Source organism: Phyllobates terribilis, unplaced genomic scaffold (genome assembly GCF_046119375.1).
Source record: "Phyllobates terribilis strain yellow unplaced genomic scaffold, ASM4611937v1 Scaffold_1__5_contigs__length_1240528914, whole genome shotgun sequence".
NCBI lineage: Eukaryota > Metazoa > Chordata > Amphibia > Anura > Dendrobatidae > Phyllobates > Phyllobates terribilis.
This window is the reverse complement of record NW_027362761.1, coordinates 960754572-960779120: the sequence shown is the minus strand read 5'-3', so window position 1 is coordinate 960779120 and position 24549 is coordinate 960754572. Positions and strand designations below refer to the sequence as shown.

Sequence of the window (24549 nt, the reverse complement as noted above, 5' to 3'; positions counted from 1 at the left end):
ACAACTGTTAAGAGGAGACTTTGTGCAGCAGGCCTTCATGGTAAAATAGCTGGTAGGAAACCACTGCTAAGGACAGGCAACAAGCAGAAGAAACTTGTTTGGGCTAAAAAACACAAGGAATGGACATTAGACCAGTGGAAATCTGAGCTTTGGTTTGATGAATCCAAATATGAGATCTTTGGTTCCAACCACCGTGTCTTTGTGCGACGCAGAAAAGGTGAACGGATGGACTCTACATGCCTGGTTCCCACCGTGAAGCATGGAGGAGGAGGTGCTTTGCTGGTGACACTGTTGGGGATTTATTCAAAACTGAAGGCATACTGAACCAGCATGGCTACCACAGCATCTTACAGCGGCATGCTATTCCATCCGGTTTGCGTTTAGTTGGACCATCATTTATTTTTCAACAGGACAATGACCCCAAACACACCTCCAGGCTGTGTAAGGGCTATTTGACAAAGATGGAGAGTGATGGGGTGCTACACCAGATGACCTGGCCTCCACAGTCACCAGACCTGAACCCAATCGAGATGGTTTGGGGTGAGCTGGACTGCAGAGTGAAGGCAAAAGGGCCAACAAGTGCTAAGCATCTCTGGGAACTCCTTCAAGATTGTTGAAGACCTTTTCCGGTGACTACCTCTTGAAGCTCATCCAGAGAATGCCAAGAGTGTGCAAAGCAGTCATCAAAGCAAAAGGTGGCTACTTTGAAGAACCTAGAATATAAGACATTTTTTCAGTTGTTTCACACTTTTTTGTTAAGTATATAATTCCACATGTGTTAATTCATAGTTTTGATGCCTTCAGTGTGAATGTACAATTTTCATAGTCATGAAAATACAGAAAAAGCTTTAAATGAGAAGGTGTGTCCAAACTTTTGGTCTGATAGATATATATATCTATTTATATATATTTTACATTTTCCATGAATATAGCCATTTGTAGGCTTGTTTTTACCAGATAATTTGTAGTTTTGAACTCCAAGGTTCATTTTATGAAATTAAAGTACTAAAAAGTAAGAAAGAAAATACCACATTTTATTAAATTAAAGTACTGAAAAGTAAGAAAGAAAATACCAAGTGTGATGAAATGGTGAAAAATAAAAGAAAAAACATGCAAATTCACCATTGTGTACAGTGTGTGGAAAAATGACCTGCCAAAATGAGTCTCCTGGTTAGTATGATTACAGCAATACCAAACTTGTATATTTTTTTTATTTGAGTGGTGATAATTTAGGATTATTTTCAACTCTGTTAAAGAAAAAAAATGTGTTTGTGTTGACACTTTTGTTTTCTGCATGCAGAACTGTAGTTTTATCGGTACATATACAAATGTTTTGTTCACTTTTTATTACATTTTTTGAGAAGATGCAGTTAGGAGACTGCAATTGTTTGTACTATTTAGTGTAAAAATAAGATCTTACAAACCAAAATTTTGATAAGTACAAATTATAGATTAACATACCCGACTTCTACAATGTCTACAACCGTCCTCAAAATGATCTTTCATGGATATTGTAATTATTTATTGACAGCAGAAATGAGGGCAACTGTTCTAAACCCAAAATGCGTTGCTGCATGTGTGCCATGAAAAGATCACACAAATTCTGCATCATAAACTAAATCTGCATCTTAATACGCAAATAGACCTGCAAATATTGGGGATTTTCCTGCAGATTTTGCCTGCTGCAAATCCAACATTTCTGGAGTCGCGTTACTTTTTACACAATATGCGCTGTCATTTTGTAATACTTTCAGCCCTGTAGACCACTTTGTGCAGAGCGTTATTTCTCAGCCTGTGTGCAATAAACTAATACCCCGTATGCTGTGGTCCAAATACTATTAAGGACAGCGTTTGATTTTGAGCTTGATGGTAGAGCTTCGTTAGTTAACACCTTGTGGATCAGAATGGTAAAGTGGCTTTCAAAGTGCTTTGAAACATTCAACCTTAATTTCACAACTTTTACCTGATTCGAGAATTCAAGAAAAAAAAAAAAAAGTTTCATGATCAGCGTAATGAACGAAATTACTTTGCAAATCCATTTAAAAAGGGGTTTTCCCGTAAACAAATTTCATCAGCTATTCACAAGATAGATGATAAGAGTATGACTGCTGGGGGTCTGACTCCTGAGACCACACATTCTGAGAACGGGGCTAGCAGAATCCCATGTGAATAAAGTGTTAGCGAGCATGTGCAACTCCAACTCTATTAATTGTGGAAAGGAGTACTGACTCATGCAGACACCATGAAACTCAGTCCAATCTCAGACTGCTAAGCACGGACTGACCGCGGCTCTCCCGACCCAGCTTCACATATTTCTATGAGCCGGTCACAGTTAGGGCGGGAGATCCGCGACCAATGAGTGCATTAGGGGTCCGTGCTTGGACCGATTTGCACAGATGTCTGCATGAGCCCTTATATAGGGGACTTTGGAACATCCCTTCTTCGGAATGGTAGAGGTCTCAGCAACTGGACCCACTCCCCCCCACCCCCATTCCCTCATCCTCGATACATAAATTCAGGATATATGATAAATGTGTTAAAGGTTGTTTATGGGAGAACCCCTTTAATACACTAATGTAATATCGTACAACTGACTTCTGCACTTTATCACACGTCATCTGTAATATGTACTTACACAGAAGTCACCATGTCTGATATTTCTGTTATAGATCTATCCCAGTAAGGGCATTAAATAAGGCAGACTGACTTAGTCTTACTCTCTTAACCCTTGATAGTCATTGCTACATTGTAAGCACTAACTTTCCAAAGTTTTTTTTCTTTCCATATTACACAGAACTGCAACTTTGGGTAGAGTTGAGAGATACTAAGTCTACATCCAAAAAATGAAAGGGGTTGTCCATCATGTCGGGGGAGGGTTGGCAAATGGCCATATTAGATTAAGTGGAAAATCCCATAACCGTGGATAGCTTAGAAACTGGAAAGGCACTGTTTTAGTACTGGCAAGCTGACCTGTATCAGTGCAATGCTGACCTGACCAGATTAGGTCCCATCGGAGAAGAGAACTAACCTAAAGCAGGCCTCTCCCACTGCTGCCGACATGGTACATACACACGGGTTGCACAACTGTATAACTCCAAGAAGCAAAGTTACATACACAATAGTTCTTCAAAACAATTACAGAACCCAATAGCTGTAGGCAAACATTATGTACAGGGGTGTAATGTATTTGGTACTAGTGACAAAAGCGTCAGGTGGATAAGTTCAGGATCACCTTTACTACTGGTCTACAGTCAAATCTGAGCTGTTTGTGTATACTCACATGAACGTCCATTATTAAGCCAGTTTTCAAAAACACATCTTTACATTAAAGAAAAAAAATGTTTTTGCCAACATTGCCCAAATTAGATGTTGTCTTGACCGTTATCTTGACCGACCGGTATATCTTCACCTTGATTAGTTCTAAGTTGACCTTGATTAGTTACAGCAGCAGATGTCCACTTAGGCACCATTTTACCCGTGAGGGACTTTTTAGTCATGAGAACATTTGGCACCATTTCCTATGGCTTAGGAGTGTTTGCTGCTCTCATGTGATACCTCCACCTCATCAGGCTCTGGTGCTGACACAGGGACTTCTTCCTCGGGGGACTCTGTGCTGTAGAGCTCTTCAGGAATTATGGCAGATGTGGGTGTCGTTTGAGGGGTTATTGTCTGACCAAACCCTTGGTAGTGTCCAGAAGGAGACGGTGGCACAGATGATGCGGCAGATATAGGATCCTGAGTTGAAGACGACAACAGGCTGGTGTGTTCATTCTGCTCCAGGTCTTCAGGAAAAAACATCTTTCTGGGTCTACCCAAAACGGTTCTTCCTGTAACGAGAGGATATATACACCATTTTTTCCCAAATTGGCAGTGAACTGAGCAGTACTCACTGGATAAGATTTACTATTAAGTTATGATGACCATAACATCATAATTATTTATATTCAGTAACACTAGCAAGTTGTAGAAATATCTACTATAAGAGGGAAAAAACAAAAAAACACCTCCATTTCCAAAAATTAAGACACATATGAACAAAACCTATCCACAGGACAGGACCAGAGTAATACAGTATAAAGCCGGACAATTTCATAGATGTTCAGAAATTACTCTTATTAACCATCTGTTTTTCACTGCATCAAATATGAAAATTGCTAGTCACGTAACATATCCATAGAAAAAAAGAGGAATGGTATATAGTAAATAGGAGACACGTAATGCCTGCATTAATGTGCACATGTTCAAGGGAAGGGCTTGCCAGTTTTTGTTGTATCCCCAGCAAGAGTTATATATTTAAAAAATAAAAATAATAAACAAAAAAAAAATTCAATGCAAAGCTCCAAATCTTCATTGGTTCAAGGGTAGACAAATCAGCCAATAGGACTGTTTTTTCTGCAATATAAGAAGTGCCAGCAGTAGCCACAGTGGCATTACAAACACAACTTATTCCCCCTGAAGAACTAACCAGCCAGCAAACCTCTTTCCCTGGCTTTGCCTAGCTTTAAAAGTCTCTCTGTGAATTATGCCATTCACCATATAGAGAAATAGTGCCACCCAAACCACAGTCTCAAGGGGAGAGAGGGGATGGAATGTAATGTGTAAGGCCTCCTTCACACATCCTGATATTTCCGGTACTGGAAAAAAACAGCAGTGCGATCCGTGTCCGTGTGTCCAATCTGTGTGGCATCGGTGTGCCGTCCGTGTGCACCATCAGTGTGACACATACTGGAACAGAATGCAGAATAGAAATGACAGATGTTTAGGTGTTAGATGTGCAAAAGATCGAGATAGATCATGATGTAGATAGTAAGATATCCATGAGATATATAATTAGTGTAGTGCGTATTTTACTGTACATATATTTAGGTAAAAATAATTAAAATAAAAAAAAAAAGGTGTGGGGTACCCCTTATTTTTAATAACCAGCTAAGGGAAAGCAGACAGCTGGGAACTGGGAAAGCCCAATATCCATGGATACTGGTTATTAAAAGCGGGGACCCTAGGAGAAAAAATATGTGGGGTCCCCCCTATTCTTAATAAACAGCAAGAGCTAATCAGATAGCTGCAGGCGGATATTAATAGGCTGGGAAGGTCCATGGATATTGGCTCCTTTCCAGCCCTTAGCCGCCCCAAAAATGGTGCATCCCCACCATATATGTCCATCTACACCATATCCACCTACCTACACAAGGAATGGCAAACTCAAACACACAGAGGGCCAAAATAAAAAAAACTTGGACAAAGTTGTGGGCCAACCAGTATACAGTATAATGGGCCCCACATGGGTCCATTATTCTGTATGGAGGACTATGTGGGGCCCATTATACTGCATGGAGGACTATGTGGGGCCCATTATACTGCATGGAGGACTATGTTAGGTCCATTCTGCATGGTGAACTATGTAGGGCCCATTATACTGTATGGAGGACTATGTGATGCCGATAATACTGCATGGAGGACTATGTTGGGTCCATTATTCTGTATGGAGGACTAACAGTCCTCCATGCAGTATTATCGGCATCACATAGTCCTCCATACAGTATAATGGGCCCTACATAGTTCACCTTGCAGAATGGACCCAACATAGTCCTCCATGCAGTATAATGGGCCCCACATAGTCCTCTATACAGAATAATGGACATATGGATGGGTTTTCTGGTGTTGCGGTCCAAATAAAACCACCTTGAGGCCAGATTTGGCCCACGGGCCGGAGTTTGACATGTATGGCCTACACCACATCTATCTATACCTGATCTACCTACACCATATCTATCTTTATCATTGCACATCAACACCTAAACATCTGTCATTGCTATTTATTTATTTTACTCACTTATATAGCGCCATTAATTCCACAGCGCTTTACATACATTATCATTGCTGTCCCCATTGGGGCTCACAATCTACATTCCCTATCAGTAGGTCTTTGGCGTGTGGGAGGAAACCGGAGAACCCTTAGGAAACTCACGCAAACACGGGGAGAACATACAAACTCCTTGCAGATATTGTCCTTGGTGGGATTCGAACCCAGGACCCCAGTGCTGCAAGACTGCTGTGCTAACCACTGAGCCACCGTGCTTTCTGCATTCTATTTTGGTACGTGTCACACGGACGGCACACAGATGACACACTATATGTCATTTGTGTGCAGGACATATTGACATCCATTTTTTTCCGGTAGCACGGACATGTCCAAGTGTGGGTCACAGACACACTGTGGATAAGTGCGCAGCCCCATAGATTTAAAGGGGTCTGTGTGTGTAAGTGTCTCCAGTACATGTGAAATCTGTCACCACATGTACTGGAAGGGGGCCTAACAGATATTCCTACCAGTGTGTGCAAGCACAGTAATGGCTTCAGGTGGTCTAATATGTATGGGGTGCAGTCAAACTAATGGTCGGGAGAAAGGTCGATCGCGCATGTCAGATTTAGAAGGTGTTAGTCAGTGGCTTTCTCATAGAGAGCACAGATTTTCAATTTCATCATACATTATGTATACCAGCCATCATCTTTGGGAAGACCAACCTCTGATAAAACCACTTTTAAATGCAATTTTGGTTCATCATCTTAGAAGTTTTAGAGTACAGGGAAAAAAAAAAAAAGATGGAAGGAACAAACATAGTATACAAGAGAATACCTACAGACCAATCTAAATTGCTGCATAAGGGTTATCCTTAATATTCTGTACTTACCAACATTGCGTACTTGCTCAGAAATATCAGCTCGGATATCCGACACATCCCACATAGCAAGAAAGGAGTCAAAACACGAGCCTTCTTCAGCTTCCTGCACATAAGGTTTGTAGGAAAAGCTGAAGTGGTGAGCGATGGCTGCCAGGAACATTTCAACACAAATCACAAAATCCTGATTCAAGAAAAAATATTTTGGAAACAAGTTGTTAGATTTTACCAAACATCAACAAGACTCCATAGATGTGTCCTTATAATCAAAGCAATATTGGTCAGATCTGACAGATCGTTGTTTAACACATAATTTTTATTGAAAGAAGATTCTTCCTTTTAGCGATATTACTTGTAAAGTAAGAAAAAATGTTGGTTTAAAGGGAACCTGTCACTCCCCAAAACGCTATTTACCTGCAGATATGGGGTTAATCTGCAGGTTAATAGTGATTCAAAGGTGACTGACCACTGCACTGAAGGCCCGGCTACCAGGAGGAAATGCACTTTGTTCCTCCCAGCAGACTCCGGCTTTCAGTCATGGAGGCACAGCCAGCACGGCTTCAGTCACCACTTAGTACATAGCGAGCGGCGGCTGTAACTACACCCACGGCACGGACTGACAGCCGGCTCAGCAGTGCATCGGTACAAAACCAGCTGTCAGTCAGTGCCGGGGCGAGATTAAAGGGAATCTGTCACCACTTTGAAGATAACAGACCTCTACTATGGGCATACAGGGTATCGAAAAGTAAATGTATGTTTACTTGTATGGCCCATAGTAGTGGTTTGATTGCAGAGAAATTTGTTTTTATAAACTCCGTTTTTCACAGGCTTGGCGTCCGTGGGGACGCCAAGAAATTCCCACCTATGTGCTTATTTCCCTAAATCCTCGTCTATCTGCTTAATTATCATATCTCCCCCTCCCCTGCACATCACAGGGCCCTGTGACAGGTCCTGTGACGTGCACTGTGCTCCCTGACTTCCCAGGCATGCGCAATGTGCCGCTCACATAGAGCGCGCTTTGCTTCATCCCGGCCCCGTCTCTGTGCTCTGCACCGTAGGTTTCTATTGCACAGGCGCTGGGGAGTCAATGTCACTTCCTGGCACCTGCGCAATAGAAACCTGCGGCGCAGTGCACAGGCAGAAGGGGCCGGGATGAAGCAAAGCGCGCTCTATGTGAGTGGCGCTTTGCACATGCCTGGCACAAGAGGGAGAACAGTGCACGTCACAGGGCCCTGTGACGTGCAGGGGAGGGGGGAATATGATAATTAAGCATATAGGCGGGGATTTAGGGGAATAATAAGCACATCGGCGGGGATTTCTTGGCGTCCCCCCGGACGCCAAGCCTGCGAAAAACTGAGTTTATAAAAACAGATTTCTCTGCAATAAAACCTCTACTATGGACCATACAGGTATGTATACAGTCATGGCCAAAAGTATTGAGAATGAGACAAATAGTAATTTTTCCAAAGTTTACTGCTTCATTTTTTGTAATGGCAATTTGCATATACTCCTGAATGTCAAAGAGTGATCAGCTTAACAGCAATTACTGGACTTGCAAAGTCAATATTTGCCCAGAAAATGAACTTTAACCCCCAAAACACATTTCAACATCATTGCAGTCCTGCCTTAAAAGGAGCAGCTAACATCGTTTTAGTGATTGATCCATTAACACAGGTGTGGGTGTTGATGAGGACAGGGCTGGCGATCAATCAGTCATGATTAAGTAAGAATGACATCACTGGACACTTTAAAAGGAGGCTGGTTCTTGGTATCATTGTTTCTCTTCAGTTAACCATGGTTATCTCTAAAGAAACACGTGCAGCCATCATTGCACTGCACAAAAATGGCCTAACAGGGAAGAGTATCGCAGCTACAAAGATTGCACCTCAGTCAACAATCTATCGCATCATCAAGAACTTCAAGGAGAGAGCTTCCATTGTTGTCAAAAAGGCTCCAGGGCGCCCAAGAAAGACCAGCAAGCGCCAGGACCGTATCTTAAAACTGTTTCAGCTGCGGGATCGGACTACTAGCAGTGCCGAGCTTGCTCAGGAATGGCAGCAGGCTGGTGTGAGTGCTTCTGCACGCACTGTGAGGCGGAGACTCTTTGAGCAAGGGCTGGTTTCAAGGAGGGCAGCAAAGAAGCCACTTCTCTCCAGAAAAAACATCAGGGACCGACTGATATTCTGCAAAAGGTACAGGGAGTGGACTGCTGAGGACTGGGGCAAAGTCATTTTCTCTGATGAATCCCCTTTTCGATTGTTTGGGACATCTGGAAAACAGCTTATTCGGAGAAGAAGAGGTGAGCGCTACCACCAGTCTTGTCTCATGCCAACTGTAAAGCATCCTGAAACCATTCATGTGTGGGGTTGCTTCCCAGCCAAGGGAATCGGCTCACTCACAGTCTTGCCTAAAAACACAGCCATGAATAAAGAATGGTACCAGAATGTCCTCCAAGAGCAACTTCTCCCAACCGTCCAAGAGCAGTTTGGCGCCCAACAATGCCTTTTCCAGCATGATGGAGCACCTTGCCATAAAGCAAAGGTGATAACTAAATGGCTCATGGAACAAAACATAGAGATTTTGGGTCCATAGCCTGGAAACTCCCCAGATCTTAATCCCATTGAGAACTTGTGGTCAATCATCAAGAGACGGGTGGACAAACAAAAACCAACAAATTCTGGCAAAATGCAAGCATTGATTATGCAAGAATGGACTGCTATCAGTCAGGATTTGGTCCAAAAGTTGATTGAGAGCATGCCAGGGAGAATTACAGAGGTCTTGAAGAAGAAGGGGCAACACTGCAAATATTGACTTGCTGCATTAACTCATTCTAACTGTCAATATAACCTATTGGTACTCATAATATGATTGCAATTATATTTCTGTATGTGATATAAACATCAGACAAACACTAATAAAATCCAGAGGCCAGCTGATCTTGTGAAAATATAATTTTGGTGTCATTCTCAAAACTTTTGGCCATGACTGTAGATCTACTTCTCTGTACCCTGTATACCCATAGTAGAGGTCTGATAACTCCAAAGTGGTGACAGATTCCCTTTAAAGCCACCACTCACTATGTACTGTGCAGTGACTGAAACCACGCTGGGAGTTGCCTCTTATGACTGAAAGCCGGAGGCTGCCAAGAGAAATAAAGTTTGTTTCCTCCTGGTAGCTGGGCACCTTTGAAACGCTATAAACCTGCAGATTAAAATCATATCTGCAGGTTGATAGCGTTTTGGGACATGACATGTCCCCCTTTAAATAAATGTACATTTTTACAATGTAATTAACAATTTTAAAAGTCTCACCAAAATACAGTATTACATTGTGTTTCCTTTATTATTTTTTTTTGAAGGGTGCAATGCTACCATCCATCAGTGAAGAGACAGCTGCAGCCAATCACTGGTCTCAGAAGTGACATTTTCAGGTATAATGTATAATTACTATTTCCTTATTTGATAACATTCTCTCTTTAACCATTTTCCAATGTGTGGCATACGTGTATGGCTGACCCCTGATCACTGCTATTTAATAACTTTTATGTCGCTGATAATCTCTGACTGCAGTGTTTAAGTGGTGCCATCTTTTGATGAAACTGTTTTGGCACCAATCGGCACATTTGCAGGGTGCAGATGGGTTGCCATAGCCGGTGGAGGCCTTCTAATGATCCTTGTTGTTGCCATTTCGTACTTCTATGAAAGGGAATCTGTCAGCAGATTTTTGCTACTTAATCTGAGGGCAGCATGAATAATGGGCTGATACTGATTTTAGCCAGGTACCACTTATTAGGTGTGCTGTTTCTTCAATATGATGAGTGTTTTATCAGCAGGAAATTGACACTACAGGATTACAGCTCCTGTGCATCCTGGTCAAACCCATCCCAGCACTGATTAGCAGCTTACTGTCAATATACACAGAAAGCTACTAATCAGAGATATGGGCAGGGTCAGCTTTCTGGGCTCTGCTACATGCAGAATCTAAAAACCTCTAATTGTATCACAACTGCTGCACCCAGTAAACTAAGTGATACATCGCTGGAATCAGCGTCTCTTTACCTACATTATGCTGCCATCAGATTCGGTAGCAAAAACCTGGTGACAGATTCCCTTTAAGGTCAGATACACGTTGAGCTTCATAGGAGTTTGTAGTGCAGTGGTATATTGGGCAAGCAATCAAATGAGAGCAGACTCAAGGTGAACAAATAAAAAAGGGAAAAATTAAAAAAGGTTTTTAAAAGAACAGACATTTGCACCTTATGGCAAAATCTTCCAATTTTGAGAGACCACAGCAAAAAAAAAAAAGAACTATAAGACTGGATATATTTATATTAAATACCTTTCATGTTTATATACTCCACAAATAAAAGCAGATATTACTAAAATACTACTCTACCTGAAGGCCAGTAGCAACATCTTTGACGTTTTTCCATTCCCAAGTATGTTTATCAGAAATGATTCCAACCTTCACCAAGAGTGCAATTAATACAGCTTGCCTGGGAGAAAATAAAGACATGATTTATCTTTGATCAGCACACAAAGTCCAAGGCCATCAAAACCTCTAAACCCAGAATGAATAAATCTATACAAAAACACAAATCTTCCCACTCAATCTGCAGGGGCTGAAATGAAAGAGGAGCAGATGTCTTACACACACTGGTTAGCTTTAAGGTTGATGTAATACAGAAGCTAAGACTGCATATAATGTTGCCAATGTCAAATAAATATACACTGCTCAAAAACATAAAGGGAACACTCAAATAACACATCCTAGATCTGAATGAAATATTCTCATTGAATACTTTGTTCTGTACAAAGTTGAATGTGCTGACAACAAAATCACACAAAAATCATCAATGGAAATCAAATTTATTAACCAATGGAGGCCTGGATTCGGAGTCACCCCCAAAAATTAAAGTGGAAAAACACACTACAGGCTGATCCAACTTTGATGTAATGTCCTAAAAAAAAGTCAACATGAGACTCAGTATTGTGTGTGGCCTCCACGTGCCTGTATGACCTCCCTACAACACCTGGGCATGCTCCTGATGAGGTTGCAGATGGTTTCCTGTGGGATCTCCTCCCAGACCTGGACTAAAGCATCCGCCAACTCCTGGACAGTCTGTGGTGCAACGTGACGTTGGTGGATGGAGCGAGACATGATGTCCCAGATGTGCTCAATCGGATTCAGATCTGGGGAACGGGAGGGCCAGTCCATAGCTTCAATGCCTTCATCTTGCAGGAACTGCTGACACACTCCAGCCACATGAGGTCTGGCATTGTCCTGCATTAGGAGGAACCCAGGGCCAACCGCACCAGCATATGGTCTCACAAGGGGTCTGAGGATCTCATCTCGGTACCTAATGGCAGTCAGGCTAACTCTGGCGAGCACATGAAGGGCTGTGCGGCCCTCCAAAGAAGTGCCACCCCACACCATTACTGACCCACTGCCAAACCGGTCATGCTGAAGGATGTTGCAGGCAGCAGATCGCGCTCCACAGCATCTCCAGACTCTGTCACGTCTGTCACATGTGCTCAGTGTGAACCTCTGTGAAGAGCACAGGGCGCCAGTGGCGACTTTGCCAATCCTGGTGTTCTGTGGCAAATGCCAAGTGTCCTGCACGGTGTTGGGCTGTGAGCACAACCCCCATCTGTGGACGTCGGGCCCTCATACCACCCTCATGGAGTCGGTTTCTAACCGTTTGTGCAGACACATGCACATTTGGGGCCAGCTGGAGGTCATTTTGCAGGGCTCTGGCAGTGCTCCTCCTGTTCCTCCTCGCACAAAGGCGGAGGTAGCAGTCCAGCTGCTGGGTTGTTGCCCTCCTATGGCCACCTCCACGTCTCCTGGTATACTGACCTGTCTCCTGGTAGCGCTTCCAGCCTCTGGACACTACGCTGACAGACACAGCAAACCTTCTTGCCACAGCTCGCATTGATATGCCATCCTGGATGAGCTGCACTACCTGAGCAACTTCTGTTGGTTGTAGAGTCCATCTCATGCTACCACAAATGTGAAAGCACAACCAACATTCAAAAGTGACCAAAACATCAGCCAGAAAGCATTGGTACTGAGATGTGGTCTGTGGTCCCCACCTGCAGAACCACTGCTTTATTGAGGGTTTCTTGATAATTGCCAATCATTTCCATCTATTGTCTATTCTATTTGCACAACAGCATGTCAAATTGATTGTCAATCAGTGTTGCTTCCTAAGTGGGCAGTTTGATTTCACAGAAGTTTGATTTACTTGGAGTTATATTCTGTTTAAGTGTTCCCTTTATTTTTTTGAGCAGTGTATTTTTCTGTGGGTTGTCTGAAAAAGGTTGTCTGTTTTGTAACATCAAGAGCAAGACGAATCTTTATTTATATCAGGCTAAGGATATAAGATTAAATAGGATCTTAAGGTATTGTACGTGTAGAAGGCGCTTATCAGGCTAACTACTACCAATGGCAGCGATAATTGCGGACAGGGAACCACTAATGTCCGTAGTAGATATACTACAATAAATTAACTGTTCTATAGTAAAAATCGCGCTATCGGTAGTGAAAAAGAGATCAGGAGAAGAGTACTATTATTTTATAAAAAATGTTTTATTTGTTTGGATGCTAGCGATAAAAACTTAATAAAATACAGGATTAAAAGACGAGTGTAGTAAACAATATTTCGTTTGGGATAAAAAAAAAAAAAAAAAAACTAATGATATACAAGGTGTAATAAATAGTTAAATCCAGCGGTTAATTTGGTGTGGTAAAATGCCTGTGGTGGCTTTGTACCTGGAAAGAAGAGGAGTTTGGTTAGGGCTATTGTTCTCTGGTATTGGATATGCTTAGCTGGCTGTGGAGCTGTTACTCACCAGGTATCAGAATTGGCAAAGTGCAGGTGTGCACTAGGACTGTGGTCCGTCAGGATTCTTTGGGTGGGGCGTGGTCCTGAACGCTTTGTTATGCTCCTGGAGATTTAATGATATGGGGTTAATGCTGTTAGCACTGGGTAGGTAGATAGTGGGGTTAGCTCCTCCGAGGGTAAGTCGCTAACCCCACTATCTACCTACCCAGTGCTAACAGCATTAACCCCATATCATTAAATCTCCAGGAGCATAACAAAGCGTTCAGGACCACGCCCCACCCAAAGAATCCTGACGGACCACAGTCCTAGTGCACACCTGCACTTTGCCAATTCTGATACCTGGTGAGTAACAGCTCCAAAGCCAGCTAAGCATATCCAATACCAGAGAACAATAGCCCTAACCAAACTCCTCTTCTTTCCAGGTACAAAGCCACCACAGGCATTTTACCACACCAAATTAACCGCTGGATTTAACTATTTATTACACCTTGTATATCATTAGTTTTTTTTTTTTTTTTTTTATCCCAAACGAAATATTGTTTACTACACTCGTCTTTTAATCCTGTATTTTATTAAGTTTTTATCGCTAGCATCCAAACAAATAAAACATTTTTTATAAAATAATAGTACTCTTCTCCTGATCTCTTTTTCACTACCGATAGCGCGATTTTTAAATAGGATCTTAGTTTCACTTAACTTGATCTCTTTTGATGCAGTGAATGTTTACAGGGGAAAGAAGTTTTAGCACCTATAGTGCTGGCAGAATGCTGATAAGAGGAACTGTGTACTTAATGAAAAAGTGGATGGCAAGTTATAGTACATCAAAATTGGACCAGTGTCTGGCCAGACTTGACTGGTATATGCCCAAAAAGAAAGTTTAACCAGTAGGGGATGAAAGCAGCAAATTTCTACAGGTATTGTAGGACAAATAAGCTTTAAATAGTGAAGATTATGTTTTGAAGTGAACAAATGTTGAATTGTTGAAGAATAAGGCAATGTGCACACGGCGTCTTTTTTGCAAAAGGTCTTAGGTAATTTATTTTAACTGCTTCAAAACACTAAAAAAAGTGACATGCTCATTCTTTTAGGCTATGTTTACACATCATATTTTTTATGCAAATTTTCAGCTGCGTTTTGCAGTACCAGCAAAGTCTATGAGATTCCAGAATTCTTAGTTCATACATCATGGTTTTTTTTTTTTTGCTCAGGATTTTGTGCCTTGCATGGTTTTTTGCTAAATAAAACATGTCACTTCTTTCACCCATTGGAAGTAATGGGTAGTGAAAAATGCCTAGTGTGAATACAGCTATCAGATTTTGCTACGTTTTTAGTGAAAATAAGCAAGTACTGAAGTATGTGAAACTAATTTATTTTTGTGATACCGATACCACCACCACCACCACCATCATGCAATTAAATTAGTGATGTGTAAAGTGTGAACATTGGCTGAGCTACATGTGAGATTGAACAATGCCCTGAACAACTCAATGGCAGACCATAGTGTGAAAGTAAATTGTCATACAAACTCAATGCACTGCCAATGTCTTAGGTAAACTATTCCTGAACAATTCACCTTCTCCACTGTACAATTGAAATTCCGGTTAATATGGTTTCACATACAGTACAGACCAAAAGTTTGGACACACCTCATTTAAAGATTTTTCTGTATTTTCCTATGAAAATTGTACATTCACACTGAAGGCATCAAAACTATGAATTAACACATGTGGAATTATATACTTAACAAAAAAGTGTGAAACAACTGAAAATATCTCTTATATTCTAGGTTCTTCAAAGTAGCCACCTTTTGCTTTGATGACTGCTTTGCACACTCTTGGCATTCTCTTGATGAGCTTCAAGAGGTAGTCACCGGAAATGGTTTTCACTTCACAGGTGTGCCCTGTCAGGTTTAATGAGTAGGATTTCTTGCCTTATAAATGGGGTTGGGACCATCAGTTGTGTTGTGCAGAAGTCAGGTGGATACACAGCTGATAGTCCTACTGAATAGACTTAGAATTTGTATTATGGCAAGAAAAAAGCAGCTAAGTAAAGAAAAAAGAGTGGCCATCATTACTTTAAGAAATGAAGGTCAGTCAGTCCGAAAAATTGGGCAAACTTGGAAAGTGTCCCCAAGTGCAGTTGCAAAAACCATCAAGCGCTACAAAGAAACTGGCTCACATGATGACCGCCCCAGGAAAGGAAGACCAAGAGTCACCTCTGCTTCTGAGGATAAGTTTATCCGAGTCACCAGCCTCAGAAATCGCAGGTTAACAGCAGCTCAGATTAGAGACCAGGTCAATGCCACAGAGTTCTAGCAGCAGACATCTCTTCAACAACTGTTAAGAGGAGACTTTGTGCAGCAGGCCTTCATAGTAAAATAGCTGCTAGGAAACCACTGCTAAGGACAAGCAACAAGCAGAAGAGACTTGTTTGGGCTAAAGAACACAAGGAATGGACATTAGACCAGTGGAAATCTGTGCTTTGGTCTGATGAGTCCAAATTTGAGATCTTTGGTTCCAACCACCGTGTCTTTGTGCGATGCAGAAAAGGTGAACGGATGGACTCTACATCCCTGGTTCCCACCGTGAAGCTTGGAGGAGGAGGTGTGATGGTGCTTTGCTGGTGACACTGTTGGGGATTTATTCAAAATTGAAGGCATACTGAACCAGCATTGTTACCACAGCATCTTGCAGCGGCATGCTATTCCATCCGGTTTGCATTGAGTTGGACCATCATTTATTTTTCAACAGAACAATGACCCCAAACACACCTAGAGGCTGTGTAAGGGCTATTTGACCAAGAAGGAGAGTAATGGGGTGCTACGCCAGATGACCTGGCCTCCACAGTCACCAGACCTGAACCCAATCGAGATGGTTTGGGGTGAGCTGGACCGCAGAGTGAAGGCAAATAGGCCAACAAGTGCTAAGCATCTCTGGGAACTCCTTCAAGATTGTTGAAAACCATTTCCGGTGACTACCTCTTGAAGCTCATCAAGAGAATGCCAAGAGTGTGCAAAGCAGTTATCAAAGCAAAAGGTGGCTACTTTGAAGAACCTAGAATATAAGACATATTTTCAGCTGTTTCACACTTTTTTGTTAAGTATATAATTCCACATGTGTTAATTAATAGTTTTGATGCCTTCAGTGTGAATGTACAATTTTCATAGTCCTGAAAATACAGAAAAATCTTTAAATGAGAAGGTGTGTCCAAACTTTTGGTCTGTACTGTATGTCTTGCATTGGTGACCTGTGTTCATGCTTCTGTGGTGGAAGCAAAGCTGAACTTTGGCTATGTTCATACATCATGTTTTTTTCAGTGTTTTTTGTGCACAAACCAGAATGAGTGTTTTTCACTGAACTTTATGTACATGCATAACAGAGACAACAGGACAAAAGTGAGAAAAATGTTGAAAAAAACGCACCAAGCAAGAAGCAAAAAAACAAGAAAACAGCAACAAAAATTCTGAACAACCTCCTGGAAAGAGATCAGGTTTTGCTGCAGAAAATTAACACTGAAAAAACCCATGATGTGTGAACATAGCCTTATACTTGAAAGTAGAGAGTGAAAAGCACCGGCTGTGGAGCCGTTGCAAGAACAATGGCAAAACAGCCAGCAAAGCCGCTTTAGGGAAATGAAGGCTAATGTTTTCCTGAAAGCAGCTTCGCCTGGGAAACTTGGCGGTGTCAAAAAGTCACTGTGTGCACATAAGCCTAAGGCTGTTCTTGGTATATAAAAAAATAAAAATCACACACAGGATGGATCTTTTACACGACAGATGCCAACACCATCCGAATGACCATAATAACTATATGAGGGCCAATCAGGTTTCTATTATAGTGCCCAGCATTTTGCAACACAAAGTTTCACACACTAACACAACAGAGAAATGGAAGTGCCTAATGCAGGTGTGAAGAAAGCCTTAGAAGTCAGCTGCCGGTCTCAGACTTGCATAGGCCACTTATAATATTTTCATACTTGATAGCATGAAATACAAAAATAAATTGGAACACAGAATGAACTGTATTAGAAGAAAAGGAAAACAACGTAACAATGTCTTAGGGCTTGTTGACATTAAGCGTTTTTACAATTGCTGCATAATAAATGAGATTTATAACATTTTATTTACACTGCATTTTTTTTTTTCAATTGTACAACACCAGATTCTTTCAACTTTTTTTTTTACCCATCCAATAAGAATGCATAAAAAATGGATCAAAAAAGCCAAAAAAAAACCCTTATACAGAAATCCCCAGGATAAAACACCTGTGAGATAAAAAAGGCAAAATAATAAATTTTATTAACTATATATGATAAAATGCAACAGATAAAAGGCAAGATAATTCAAGATAAGTGGACAATGTTATGTTGCTCTCTGTTTCTATTATTGTTTTTTGTATTTCTTCATTTGTGAACATAACTATGGTTAATTGAAGATAGATTTAGTGTTATTATATATTTGAGAGTCCTTTTATCCAGATATACTGCACCTCAACTCCGATGTGGATCATTACCTGCATTTATTTTATGCATTATACTAATATTACCTGATACTAATTGACTATATCTTTACATATGATATATTATTTTGATCCATTACTTCCTGGGCATACGATTTTTGCATATTGTAGCATATCCTGGAATATATTTACATGCAATTACTATCATTACATTGTATATAGTCCTTTAAGCTAAAGTTTACTTTTTGTCTGGATGTATTTTGTTATCTTGAATTACCTTAGCTTTTTATCTCTTGCATTTTATCGTATAGAGTTAATAAAATTTATTATTTTAACCATTTAATTGGGATTCTCTCGTCTCACCCTTTTCTCTCCCAGGTGTTTTATCCTGAGAATTTATGTATAATGTAATATGCTTGGGTAATATTCCTGTTACCCATGTGGATTATTTCTAAGGATCTGTTTATTTTCAAAAAAAAACTAACAAAATGAAAACCTGCATGAGCACACACCAAAATGTGTATAATGTATGCAGTAATTCCTGCGCCAAAAAAGCTCTGTGTGAACACACCCTTTTGTGCTGCAAGGAAATAACTTTCCATTTACTACACATTCTTTTGTGTTTGATATTGTTTAGTAGTCTGGACACCAGAGAGAGGGGGTGCGTCTCAAACTTTTCAAAACACTCCATGAAAATGCAGTGACTGACTATACTAGAAAGAATGGAAACCATTGTTTCGAAGGAGGGCAATAGGTATTTTGTCTATACATCTGACATCATAGGGTCGCATTAACAGTAATGTTCAGTACAGCGCACCATGCTCCTATTTTAAACTGGAGTATTGCCAACCCTGTTTTATAAGATTTAGTAACACAATGAAGCTACCGTACAGAGGGTTCAATAACAAGAGTCACACATACCAGAAAGAAACAAAGACCACCATCTTCACACACAGAAATTTGCCAACTGGTTGAATAGGATTCAATTCTTCCTTCAGCACTTTGTAGAACAGGACAAGACAGTACATAGCAAACTAGAAAAGAAAAAAAGTGTACAGATAAACAGCTGAAAGTATGGAAAATTTAGTTAATAGGTCATGAACAATTTTGGACTATAAATGACACACTGTAGGTGAGTGAACCCCAAGTAGTCCTTTGGAAGTTCTCCTGTAAAGACCAATCTACTCAAAACCTAAAATTTACTAGCTCAGAGTTGTCACCTCATTTTTTAATTTTTCTAGACAACGTTTTCAAACACCAGACAACATTTTTTACAGCTAATTTGGAAACCAACATGGATAACGAGAAAGATGAGAATATATTTCTCTTGGTCAGTATATACATAGGAGTATTTACTGTAAACTCTAAAATTATTGCATTGCAATCTTGAAGAAAGATGTTTTAGTGAAAACTGGGCTCTTATTTCGACAAAAAGTCTGAATTTACAGAAAATCAAAGGATGCAAAACTGTTAAGGAGCTTGGAAATGCATCGTTTTCTGTGATTTCCTTCAGTACCATTTCTGCTGCATACAGGGGGATCTACTGGTCCCCTGTATGTAGCAGAGGCGATCGGACAGTTGCTGCTTCTAGTCTCCTATGGAGACTATAGAAGCAAGCAAAAAGTTTTAAAGAAATGTTTTTAAAAATATTACAAAAATTTAAAAAATATAAAAGTTTAAATCACCCCCATTTTGCCCCATTCAAAATAAAATGATAAAAAATAAATCCCACATACACATATTTGGTATCGCCGCGTTCAGAATCGCCCGATCTATCAATATAAAAAAAATAATTAATCCGATCGGTAAACGGCGAAACGAGAAAAAAATCCTAAACGCCAGAATTACGTTTTTTTGGTCGTCGCAACATTGCAATAAAATGCAATAACGGGCGATCAAAACATCGGATCTACCCCAAAATAGTAACAATAAAAACTTCAGCTCGGTGCGCAAAAAATAAGCCCTCACCCAGCCCCAGATCCCGAAAAATGGAGACGCTATGGGTCTCGGAAAATGACGCTTTTTTTTTTTTTTTTTTAGCAAACTTGGGATTTTTTTTTCACCACTTAAATATAAAAGAACCTATACATGTTTGGTATCTATAAACTCGTAATGACCTGGAGAATAAGAAAGGCAGGTCAGTTTTAGCATTCAGTGAACATGGTAAAAAAAAAAAAAAAATCATTTGTGGTATTGCATTTTTTTGCAATTTCACCGCACTTGGATTTTTTTTCCCGTTTTCCAGTACACGATATGGTAAAACTAGTAATAGCGTTTAAAAGTACAACTCGTCCCGCAAAAAATAAGCCCTCACACGGCCATATTGACCAAAAAATAAAAACGCTATGGCTCTGGGAACAAAAAACGAAAATGCAAAAACGGAAAATGCTCCGGTCATGAAGGGGTTAAGGACTTTACTGTCTGGCCTAAGACTTCAATGCATGTGATGGAGCACTGTCCTGCATAAAAATCATGGCTTTCTTAAAAGATGCAGATTTTTTTCCTGTACAACTGCTTGAAGAAAGGGTCTTCTAAAAACAGGCAGTATGTTTGGGAGTTGATTCTGAGTTTATCTTCAATCCGAAAAGGTTCAACTAGCTCATCTTTAATACCAGTCCACAGCAGTACCTCACATCCACCTTGTTGGCGTTCGGGTCAAAGTGGAGGTCTTTGCCTGTTAGTGATCCATACATGGGCCCACCCACCTGGTCCGTCAAAAGTCACTAATTTTATCAGTCCAAAAAAACCTTGGAAAAATCTGTTGTGAGGTATTTCTTTGCCCCGTTCTTGACGTCCACACTTCTGTGTCTTGTTCAGTGGTGGTCAGGTTTCAGCCTTCCTTACCCTTGACAATGTCTATGACCACTGACCATCTTGTACTTCTGGGCCTCCAGGGAGGCTGCAGTTTTGGAACATGACAGCACTGGAGGATAATGGCTTCCTTGCCACTTTACATTTGATTTTTCTCAAATAGCCGTTTTTTTCTTCAACACTTTCTTTGCGACCCTGTTGACTATCTGCAACAAAACTTTTGATGGTTCTGTGATCGCTCCCCAATATATTAGCAATTTAAAAAGTGCTCCATCCCTCTGTGAGACTTAGAACAATAAAGATATTTAACTGACCGTGAAAAGTCAAAAACTGTTCTATTTTGCCGGAGGAAAACAAGCTTTCTAATAATTCCGCACACCTTGATAAAGGGTGTTGTATCCTTAGACCACAACCTCCCCCTCTACACATCACCTGATCTGCTTTATCCAATAAGCATTCAGAAGTTTATACAGACTGGAGTTGGAAAATCTGCATAAAAAAGATATGGTGTATAGTTGAGTACAATGGTGGAGCTGGAACCATTCAATAGACCTGTAGCTTACAAGGCAGTGGAGCAGCACACCGGCCACTGAAATGAAGGGAAGTCATGGTGCAGCCTGCGCGGCACGTCACCACTACTTGAAGTAGTCTCATTCCTCAATAATAATGGACAATGGTGAACTGAGATGTGTGTGGCAGCAGAAGCTCAACAGTGAGTCAGCAGATCACTCAGCATTTCATAGTGGGCATCATTAGGGAAAATGTGATCTACTGAATAAAGTATAAGGGCTGATCATGATCAAATAACAAAGCTACTTGTCTATGCCCTTTGCACAGATTAATATTTTATTGTGAATACTTTTCATTCTTATCCTATAATAATCCAGAGTTTCAGGCTATATTATACTCCCACTACATTATAAAGGTACACAAAAAGGGTATTAATATTGTGGGGGGGGCACAAAGGGAGCATTATTTCTTTAAGGAAAACACTACTGATTTATGGAGGCATTAGGTAGAATTTTTACCCTGCGGGAGCTTTATAGGTTTATGGAGCACAGGGGAATGAGTACAGTGTGCTATGGGATGTCTATTGTTGTTGGTAGAAGAACGAGAATTCGTGGCCAGATGCGAGTCATGGCTGGAAGAAATCTGCATGGTAGTCTGGGCTCAGCTAAAGAAAGAAAATGGATGACCACAATAAGAAGTCATGTGTGAGCCACTGGATGTAACTGAGCCGTATTCATTTTCCACTATATAGAACTGATATCTAATCACCATATCATGCCTACATTATTTAGAGGTTTAAATATATGGTGAGCAAAACCTGTATTGGGGCTTGTGTCCCTGATACTTTAACACTACAACTACCGCATGTTTCATAATACGTGTGTAAAATAGGGTTTTTTTTTCGCCAATCAGTTAAAGAACATTTGCCGTACATCTTGTTGACATAGTAGGACATCCATCATCTTCTCCATAATTTTCGGTATCGTCAATTATATCACTGTTATTGCTTGACTCTGATTCTTTGGAAATGTCCTGAGGAAAATATTCATCAGACTCTGTCTATTTGTTTCTAATTCTCTTCTTCTGACTCATTTTCAGATAAATTCTGAAGACATTTCAAAATGTTGTCATTTGTCAGATCCCTCATGCTTCAAACATACGTTGCAAAAAGTGACCTGCAAGATCGCAGAAGTAATAAAATTATGTATGGGGTCAAATTGACCCCTTCGGTACTTCTACAGTAGGTATATAAAACCTGGGCCCCTGAAAAAAATGACAACTCATTTTGTGTGTCCTAAAATATACACTACCATGAATAAATAAAAGTCACAAAAACGCAGAACTCCTTTGTAAAATTTTTTAGAAATTAAAAGAAAAATAAACAGCAAAAGGTCAAAATGAGCCCTTCAGTAGTTCTAGTGTTAATCCCTTTGCGCACACTGATGTAAGAGCATAACCGTCAGGGTTATACCATTCAGGTATCTGTTGTCTTATAGAGCTGGAATCAGCCTCTAATAGCAATGACTAGAACTTACTGCAATCATTACTGTTTAACCAATAAGATGCTGCTCTCAATTTTGGACTGACATTAAAATGGCTGGGTTGTGCGTGCACCAGTGCCCATCACTCTCCCCTGCCCTGTGATCGCGGATGTCGATGGGCTGCCATGGCAGTTAAGAGCCTTATGAAGGACTCTGTTGTTGCAAACATGGTCCTCGTATGAAGCCCAACCTGTTGCAGCGAGTCAGAAGAGAACGTCAATTTATCCAAGTATTTCAACACTATACTATAGCAGTATACAGTACAAGAGATGAAATGATTGCAGATTCAAGACCCCTTGGGGAATAAAAAGTAAAGTTAAAACTAAATAATAAATGTATTTAAAAATATGCATGCATATCACAATTTTTTTTTTTTTTTAGAAAGTTATACTTTTTACTTTTACCACCAAAATAATATAACTGAAAAAAATAAAGTCTGGTATTGACAGAATTGTACTGATCTAAAAAATGAAGTTGCCAGGTCATTTTTACAATGAATATCATTTAACGGAAAATTTGGACTTTTTGCTGTTTTTCAATAGATTAGATTATATGTAGTGTTGAGCGAGCATGCTCGACACTGCTCGGTACTCGCCCGAGCATCTCACTACTTGGGATGTTCGGCGAGCACGAGCATTTCCGGGTTACTCGGGCGGGAGCTCGGGTCTCAGCCCTGCATGTTTGGCGCTCTTTACAGAGCCAATGAACATGCAGGGATTGCCAGCCAGTCACTGTAATGCCGTAGCCATGTTGTTTGTGGACATTACAGTGATTGGTTGGCCGCACAGCGTCACCTCGAGTATTTAAAACCGGGCGCCGCCATCTTGGACACAAGTCGCTCTGGATCAGACAGTGTAGGGTCAGTGCTGCCGAGCTAGAGAGATTTATACTGCGAAATAGTTAGTGTAGGGTCTCTAAAACCTGCTAAATCAAACAAACAGTCCTTCTCAGGACTAATATCCATCCCAGATATCAGGCAGGCAGGCTGTATAGGAGACGCAGTGGTTATACCAACAAACACTGAATTACAGTTCTGTGTGCTCCTGCTGGTCAAATTGCTAGACTTATCTCCAGGTCTCAGGGGCCAGAAAAAATCCTTTTTTTTTTCATCTAAATCCTGTTTGTTTGTTTTTTTCCCTCAGTCAGACTGTACAAATAACCGTCTTATTAACCTTTTGGGAGTTTTGGTGAAAGAGGAGATCCCATGTAGCGATGGCCAAATATTTGAACAGCCACAGCCACAGGAAGGCGACGCTGGCAATTTGTCACAAGAGGTAGACGATGAAGAGACACTTGCCACAAAGTGAGGAGGAGGACCGTGGTGCGGAAGTGGAAGAGGAGGAGGTGGTGGATGATCTAGTAACTGACCCAACGTGGCTGGAGGACACGCAGAGCGAGGCCAGCAGCACACAGGGGGAGGGAGGCAGAGTACCCCAACAGGCAGGAAGAAGCAGTGTGGTGGCCGCAGACAGAAGGCGGTCAACCGTTCCCCGTAACACCAACCACGAGGGACGTAGCCAGTACAACCGGTAGGTCTTCCAGAGTCTGGAATTTTTTTGAAGACTCTGCTGATAACCCCAAAAAGGCCATTTGTACCACCTGCCGGCCAGCATCAGCAGGGGTGACAAAACTACCAGCCTGACCACCACCAGCATGATCAGGCACATGTCAGCAAAGCACCCCACTTTGTGAATCGAACCCCA

The 24549-nt window shown here is 40.9% G+C and overlaps 1 protein-coding gene across 1 annotated transcript in view; it reads right to left on the bottom strand.

The window, feature by feature from the left end:
- Positions 1-1013: 1013 nt before the first annotated feature.
- The window catches only part of TMEM184C (transmembrane protein 184C), a 66718-nt gene continuing 43182 nt past the window's right edge, over positions 1014-24549 (bottom strand). Inside the window, exons 7-10 of the mRNA XM_073642508.1 lie at positions 18906-19018; positions 11076-11175; positions 6693-6864; positions 1014-3827 (exon numbers count right to left, since the gene is read on the bottom strand). Of these exons, the coding sequence (XP_073498609.1) occupies positions 3526-3827; positions 6693-6864; positions 11076-11175; positions 18906-19018 (687 nt within the window). The 3' untranslated portion in view covers positions 1014-3525. The remainder of the gene's footprint in view (positions 3828-6692; positions 6865-11075; positions 11176-18905; positions 19019-24549) is intronic.